This window comes from Nestor notabilis, unplaced genomic scaffold (genome assembly GCF_000696875.1).
Source record: "Nestor notabilis isolate BGI_N333 unplaced genomic scaffold, ASM69687v1 scaffold20735, whole genome shotgun sequence".
Taxonomy (NCBI): Eukaryota; Metazoa; Chordata; class Aves; order Psittaciformes; family Psittacidae; genus Nestor; species Nestor notabilis.
In genome coordinates, this window is record NW_009930020.1 from 1 (window position 1) to 7,156 (window position 7,156).

Here is a 7,156-nt window from a genome sequence, read left to right on the forward strand (position 1 = left end):
GCCCTGTCGTTCTACCACGCTAAACCCAGGGGTTACACAGCGCTGCCCTGGGGGTCCCCCCCTCGCCCGGTCCTGCACTGACCGCTGGACCCGCTCCAGCTGAGCGCTGCTCTCCAGTGGTTTGAGCACATCTGGAAGGAAAGCCTGTGCAAGAGCTGCTGCTGGTTCGGACCAGAGCACGTCGGTGTCACGGGAGGGGGGGGGACCAGAGCACGTCGGTGTCACGGCAGGAGCGCTGCAGGCTCCGCAGCAGCCACCTTGCAGATCGGTGTCTTTTCCATATAGTTCAGTCTCTTGCACGTTGTCCCTTTAGGAGCCAGCACAAGGGAACTGCTCAAGTCCACGTGAGGCTGCACCAAGTGGCAAGGCCAGCACAGAAAAACCACAGGAGGAGCTGGACGCCTCTGAGCCAGAACGGGACCAGGGCTGCAGCAGCGTGAATCCTACAGCCCGGCTGCTGAGCGAGAAGGGGCTGAGCCCCGCGGGTGCAGGAGATGCAGTGACCCCCCTGAATCTCAAGGCTGATGCTGATGAACACCCTGAAAAGGGGTGCAGTGCCCCAGCGGAGAGCAAGGGCTGGCAGAACAACAGCACCATGTCCTCTGACCTGGAGGCAGAGTCCCTTGAAGCCTGCCTGGGTAAGAGCCAGGAGCTGTGATCTCTTGCATGGGCTGAAGGACCTGCTGGTGAGCACCAGCAGCACAGTAGAGAAGCAAGAGCCTTGCAAATACCTTGGGGAAGGTAGAGCAGCTCGGTGCAGGAGATGCAGCAGTGGGAATCTTTGTTCTACTGACAGCTTATTCTTCCATTTCTTCGCAGAAATTCCACTTGTGGACATAAAGGAGCTTCCTCAGACTCGGTCTGGTCTCCAGTCCTACCGGAACCACTTGGTCATGGAGCTGCTGTGGTTGGAACAAGCTATTGTCAGCCGTAAAAATGTAAGGGCTTGGCCCTGCCCCTTCCAAAGCAGTGGGGCAGAGCGACGGGCCTGGGGTTGAGTGGCTTCTCTGCAAGGGTGGCTGCCGTGCTCCTCAGACCTCTGGGATTTCATCATTAATGCTTGGTTTTCCTTGTCTTGCAGTTCTTGACGCTGAAACAGAAGCTGGGGACACCCCGAGGAGGACCTTCCTGAGCATAAGGGGCACTTGTACTGGTGTGGAGAAGCTGTGGAGCTCCAGCAGTGGCGTTGTGACGTGGCCTCATGGACAGCAGCAGCTATGGGGAACTCCAGCTTTCTGGGTTGGCGTTTTCCACTTCAGGTGAATGCTGCAAGAAAGCCTTTTACTTCTTTTAAATGTGATTATTTGGCCAAAGCAGGGGTTAAACATCCCTGTGAAGCCGGGAGGGAGGTGGTGCTGTGTCCTGGAGGGGGTCCCACTGAGACCTCCTTCTGCAAGAACCCTGTTTCTGTCGGCTGAGCTGGATGGTCCTAGGGGAAAATCAAGGTTAGGAGGACTCTTGCTTAGAGAAGGCTCTTTCAGCCCAGCTGATTGCTTGTGGTGGAACTAAAATGCCTGAAGGCAGAAGGTGCTTTGAACCTGCAGGAACAAGCTCTTCTGTGCTGACCTGTGTGCGATCCGTACCAGTGTGTGAGCTGCATAGTTGGGGTGGCTGCCCACGTGGTGCTGTGGTTCTTTACCGCGACGCCACGTCTGCTGTGGAAACACTCTGCGCTGCTGCTGCCTGAGCAGTCACCCTTGCCCTGTGCTGGATGAATCCTCCTGGTCCTGAATGAAGCCGACTCGTTTGTGAATAAAAAGCTTTCCTGATGCTCATCTCTTGTCTATTCCTGGCTGGCTCCTGCCTTCTCCTGGGCAGAGCCAAGTGAGTCCAGGGTCCATTCCGACCCACAGCATCCTGTTCAGTGCAGAGGGTGGAGCGTCCGCTGGGATGTGGGTGTTTGTCTGAGACAGACAGGACAGAAACCCCTCGCGCTTCTCATGCGGGCAGCAAGTGATGGCAAAGGGGTGACAGCATCTGAATAGTGCTGCTGTGGATGGGGTGTGAGCTGCTGCCATAAAGATACTGGTGCTTACTGTGCCTCCAGGCTTGTTAATTCATAGAATCCCAGTCTGGTTTGGGTTGGAAGGGACCTTAAAGGTCCTCCAGCTCCAACCCCTACCACGGGCAGGGACACCTTCCACTAGAGCAGGTTGCTCCAAGCCCCTGTGTCCAGCCTGGCCTTGAACACTGCCAGGGCTGGGGCAGCCACAGCTTCCCTGTTAATCTGAGCCTGGTGGCCGCAGTGCCTGGTGAGGGAGCTCGCAGTGTTTGGTGTCTGAGCATTAAAGAGCCGAGTGGTTCCTGCTTTTCAGATCGAAAGCTGCTCTTCAGGTTGTTTGATGTGGCCTCCAGGCGGCCCCACAACTTCCTCCGCCGGGGCCCGCATCCATGGAGACAGCCACTCACACCGGGCAGCGCTGGGAAGGGACCGTGGAGCCCGAGAGTGGCTGGTGGGAGGGTTTGGGCTCAGCTGCTGGAGCTCTCTTCTTCTCCCCACACTGGTCTGTGTGTGGTCAGCAGAGCTTCTGCTTGACCCCTGAGACATGAGCTCCCGTGGCTTGGCCCTGGCACCTCCAGCCAAGAACGTGCTGGTGTATCGCAACGGTGACCCCTTCTTCCCCGGGAGGAGGTTTGTGGTGAACCAGCGGCGGGTGCCGACCTTGGAGACGTTCCTGAACGAGGTGACCAAGAGCATTGATGCACCCGTGGCCGTGAGGAACCTCTACACCCCCCGGCAGGGCAGCCGCGTGGCGGGGCTGGGGGACCTGCAGGATGGGTGCCAGTACGTGGCTGCGGGCTTGGAGAGCTTCAAAAAGCTCGAGTGAGTAGATGGGGTTTGGTGAACAGCTTTAGGTCCCCTCGGTGGGGAATGGACTGGGGCGTGAGCGGGAACACTGGGGAAAGAGCGGGACCAACCAAATGGGAAGCAGAGACAGGTGAGTTTCTAGGAACCATGAGACACAGAACCATAGACTCAGCCAGGCTGGAAAAGACCTTTAAGCTCATCAGGTCCAACCATTCCCAGCCCTGCCAAGGCCACCACTAACCCCTGGCACTGAGGTCTCGTCTACCTGGGCTGTGAACACTTGCAGGGATGGTGACTCCAGCCCTGCCCTGGGCAGCCTGTTCCAATGCCTGAGCACCCTCTGGGCAAGGAATTGTTCCTCAGCTCCAGCTAAACCTGCCCTGGGGCAGCTTGAGGCCACAAATTCCAGATTGAATGGAAAATGCAAATATTCCTGATAACATCACTTGGTTCTCAGGAAAGAAAGGGAGGCTTGTGCTCTCTGGCAGGATGTTGGGATGGGTGCTGCTCTGCTTCGAGCACCCTGTGGTGTGTGGGAGGTTCTGCAGCCACCTTCTACCTACCCTCCAATGCTTCTGCTTTGCTTTGGAGGAGGATTTTGTTTTCCACTCCCGCACGGTGTGCAGCTGGTCTGGCTCCTCCTGAAATAGAGCATTAAAGGAGGTTTTGTGACATCCCTTGAGAGGATGTGTCTGTGTGTGAGGGGAATTTGGCTCCCTGGTGTGTTTTGTTGAGGGGGTGCTCCAGCCTGCATTAACACCAGGCAGCCCTTGGAGCCTTCATGCAGCACAAAGGAATAAAACCTGGGTGCTGTATTTGGCTGGGAATCTCTTAAATGTAGAGGTCTTTAATTTAGACTGAAGTTCTGGGAGACCATGAGCACCTGAGGAATGGGGACAGAAGGGACCCAAATAAGTGCTCATGCACCAGGGCAGAGCAGTTGGTCGTTTCCTTTCTGTGTGTTGCAGCTGGTGTTGTTGTCTTGTTCTCACAGCTATTTAAATCATGGAAGGAAGGAGCTCCATGGAATGAGGAACAATGAGGGTCTGCAGGTGAGTCCTGGAGGTGATGGGTGCAGGCAGGAGCCCAGAAGGAGGTGTGAGGGGTATTAGGGCTGGCACTGGTGAAACTGAAGTTGAAGGCTGTGAGGTGCCAAGTGAGACCAGGTAAAAGTGCCACAGGAATCAGTGGGATGGGTGAGACAGCCCAGGGCTGCTGCTGGTGCTGCATCCCTTCATCCCCCTTAGCGGTGCAGGGGAAGGATCTGTGCTCCTCACACACTCAGCTGTGTGCTGAGCCTCACCAGCCTTGCTGTTGCTGCCAACAAACCCCTCCTAGCAGCAGCAGGGCTGCAGACAGGGCTGGAGGTGTCCCAGGGCCAGCAGGTCCTGCTGGAGGAAAGGGAACAGCCCCGGGAGGCTCCGTGCCAGGGCTGTGGCTGTTCTCATGCACTGAATTCCATCTCCAGTTCCACGCTGCAGCTCCCTGGAAGCCACGACGGCGGAAGGACACCCGCCCGCCCTGCACCATACAGTAAGTGCCCCAGGGTTTCTCCTTGGAGGGTCTCTGGGAATGTTTATGGAGGAGGGAATTGCTCTGTGAGATCCTGGGAATGCTGCCCCATAGGGCCAATTCCCAGCTTCTACCAGGAGTCTTTGTCATAAATATTAGCCAGGCATCAGTGGCTGCTTTTCCCCCCTCCCCATCTTCCACAGCTGCGGGAATACCTGCTCATCGCCTGCTCTGGGTTGTTTCTTCCAGTGTTTTCCGGAATGGGGATTTGCTGAGCCCTCCTTTCCCTCTGCCAGTCTCCAAGAGCACCCTGCTCCAGTGGGATTCACTCTTGGCCACGGTGACAGAGAAAGCCGCCCTGCACAGTGGAGCTGTGAGGTTAGTGTCCGGGTAAGGCTCTGCTGGCTCCTGTTCCCTTACACTCAGAACATAAGCAGCTCTGGTTTAGCAGAGGGCTGGGAGCTCAGCCAGCCACTTCCAGTCTGCTTTTGCAAACTCATTTGATTTTCAGGTTTTCTCATCTTTAAATCAGAGAACCCCAGTGCTTAGTGGGGAGGGCTGATGGTGCTCATGGTCTGCTGAAAAAATAAGCCAACAGTAAAGCATGGAATAAAAGGGAGCTTATGTCTTAGAGGGATGGGCTTTTACCCAACAAATAGAGCCTACCTTCCACTCATACACCTATTTACTGACACCCAAGGGGAGGGCTGAGATCTACTGCATCCCACTGATCACTGGGTAACAAGGTTACATTCCTTGGAGTAACATGAACAATGATTGATCCTCTGCCTTGTCTCGTCCCTGTTTACCACTTGCACTTGTTTGTTTCCATGGTCCGGGTCTCACCTCAGCTCTGAAGCCTTTGCTGTCTCTTCCTCAAGGCTCTGCAGGCTGGATGGAACCTGGGTGTCTGGTGGAGAGGAGCTGATGAATGGAGGATACTACGTGGCAGTGGGAAGTGAGGAGTACAAGAAACTGCCTTACTTTGAGCTGCTGGTGCCCCAGGATCCTGCCAGGAGGACACTGTGGTACGTAGACTGCAGCTGAGTGGCTTAAAGAATCCTCTCTGTGGTCTTCAGCTAAAGCCATCCTCTTTGTGCCCCTCCTGTTCAGTGCTGTCTGCTTCAGGGCTTGAGTTTTGCCTCATGTGTTGGAAGTTTAGGAAGAAATAATGTGTTTGCAAAGCTCTCAGTGTCAGGGCACTGAATCTGCTGCTTTGTTACAGGAACCACCCAAATAACAGGCGCAAAAGGCACCGCCGGAGGGTGAGTGGCTCAGCCGGCGCGGGACCGTGTGTGCTGCAATCCCTCCACAAGCAGTGGATGTGTCCAGCCATCTCCATTCCCAATTGCCATGGCTACGGTTGCACCATTCCCAAAGGAATGGGGCTAGAGGCAGTGATGTGGCCAGATCACACTTGCATTGAATCTCACTGGCCATAGAAAAGCTCCTTCAGGTGGCCCTGCTCACCTCTCCTCCTTTTTGGCTGATGGGCAGGGAGGGTTCCATCTGGAGCTGGGATATCTTTCCTGTGTGGGTAAAATGCCCCACAGAGGTTCAGCCGCTGGGCTGTCCTAGGCTGTCCTCTGAAATGTGTGTCTGTGCTATCTGCTTTTGAAGTTTCCTTTTCCTTTGTTTTCAGTTTGGGGAACTCTGTGCCACCTCCCAGGACAGAGCTGGTGACTCTGCTCTTGCTGAACCACCTCGACAGGTAGCAGTGACTGCCAAAAGTGGTTTATGTGTTCCCTATATCTGTAACACTTGTAATAGTAACTTCAAACCCTGCTCAGAGACTGCAGTGTTGCAGCTTTGTTGCAGTCAGGATCAAGAGTCATAGGGGAAAGCTGCCCTAAAACTCCTCTTGTTCTTACAAACTGCTTTATCAAGGCCTGTCAGAATTGTGTGCTGAATCCTTGCAGCTGGACGGTCCCGGGATGCAGACCACGGGAGCTGCAGGGAAAGGCAACATCCCAGCTGCTTTTCCACAACTGCAGAGGCAAACCAGGAAATCTCACCTCAAAGAGGAGTCCCTTTTCCATGCTAAACCTCTTCATGCAGGACAAAACAGAAGGAGCAACAGGGATGTGCAGCACTGGCCTGATCAAGGTAAGGGACACTGCTGTAAGTGTAAAGGAAGAGTGGCTTTACTTTGATGCACCATTCCTCCAGTGAGGAATCCAGTAACTTCTGTATTCCTGCTTCTTTCCTCACCTCACCTGGGCGCATGTATAGGGACCTTTTAGTAGCCTCAGCATGACCAGGCCATGGCAGTACCCTTTGAACAGCTCTTTTCTTTTCTCCTCCTTGCAGAAGAAAGTGTCCATAAAACCAGAGGTCCGAGGGGGGAGATGCGAGCTGCCCAGGAAGAGGAAGAGGACAAACACAGAAGGGAGGTTGCGCGCAGCGACCAGGTCAGTTCTAGGTGCCATTCGTTAGGTTTACGGAGCGCTGCGCTTCTCTCTACCATGTGTAAAGCTGAAAGTAACCACCAGGGGGAAGCTCACAAACCGGAGGACAGCGGGGAGGAAACCGTGTTTAGAGCGACTGTCATCTGGGTAACGAGCATTTCCCCTCTGAGCGTGAGTTAGAGCTTCCAGCACAGGAAGGATGCTGGAGAGGGGCTCTTCATCAGGGACTGTAGTGATAGGACAAGGGGTGATGGCTTCAAACTGAAACAGGGGAAGTTCAGGTTAGATACAAGGCAGAAGCTCTTCCCTGGGAGGGTGCTGAGGTGCTGGCACAGGGTGCCCAGAGAAGCTGTGGCTGCCCCATCCCTGGCAGTGTTCAAGGCCAGGTTGGACACAGGGGCTTGGAGCAACCTGCTCTAGTGGAAGG

The 7,156-nt window shown here is 55.0% G+C and overlaps 2 protein-coding genes across 2 annotated transcripts; both read left to right on the top strand.

Annotated features, from left to right (window-relative positions):
* Window positions 1-313: 313 nt before the first annotated feature.
* Window positions 314-1,132, top strand: IQCC (IQ motif containing C; the record flags this gene model as incomplete). Its single annotated transcript, XM_010015241.1, has 3 exons — window positions 314-638; window positions 820-938; window positions 1,082-1,132. Coding segments are annotated over 3 exons (495 nt in total), but the record flags the coding sequence as incomplete, so codon positions are not given.
* A 1,414-nt stretch (window positions 1,133-2,546) lies between these two features.
* On the top strand, window positions 2,547-6,732 carry DCDC2B (doublecortin domain containing 2B; the record flags this gene model as incomplete). The annotated part of the gene is made up of 7 exons (XM_010015242.1): window positions 2,547-2,824; window positions 3,804-3,861; window positions 4,278-4,342; window positions 4,571-4,699; window positions 5,203-5,349; window positions 5,547-5,586; window positions 6,632-6,732. Coding segments are annotated over exons 1-7 (818 nt in total), but the record flags the coding sequence as incomplete, so codon positions are not given.
* Between the last annotated feature and the right edge of the window lie 424 nt (window positions 6,733-7,156).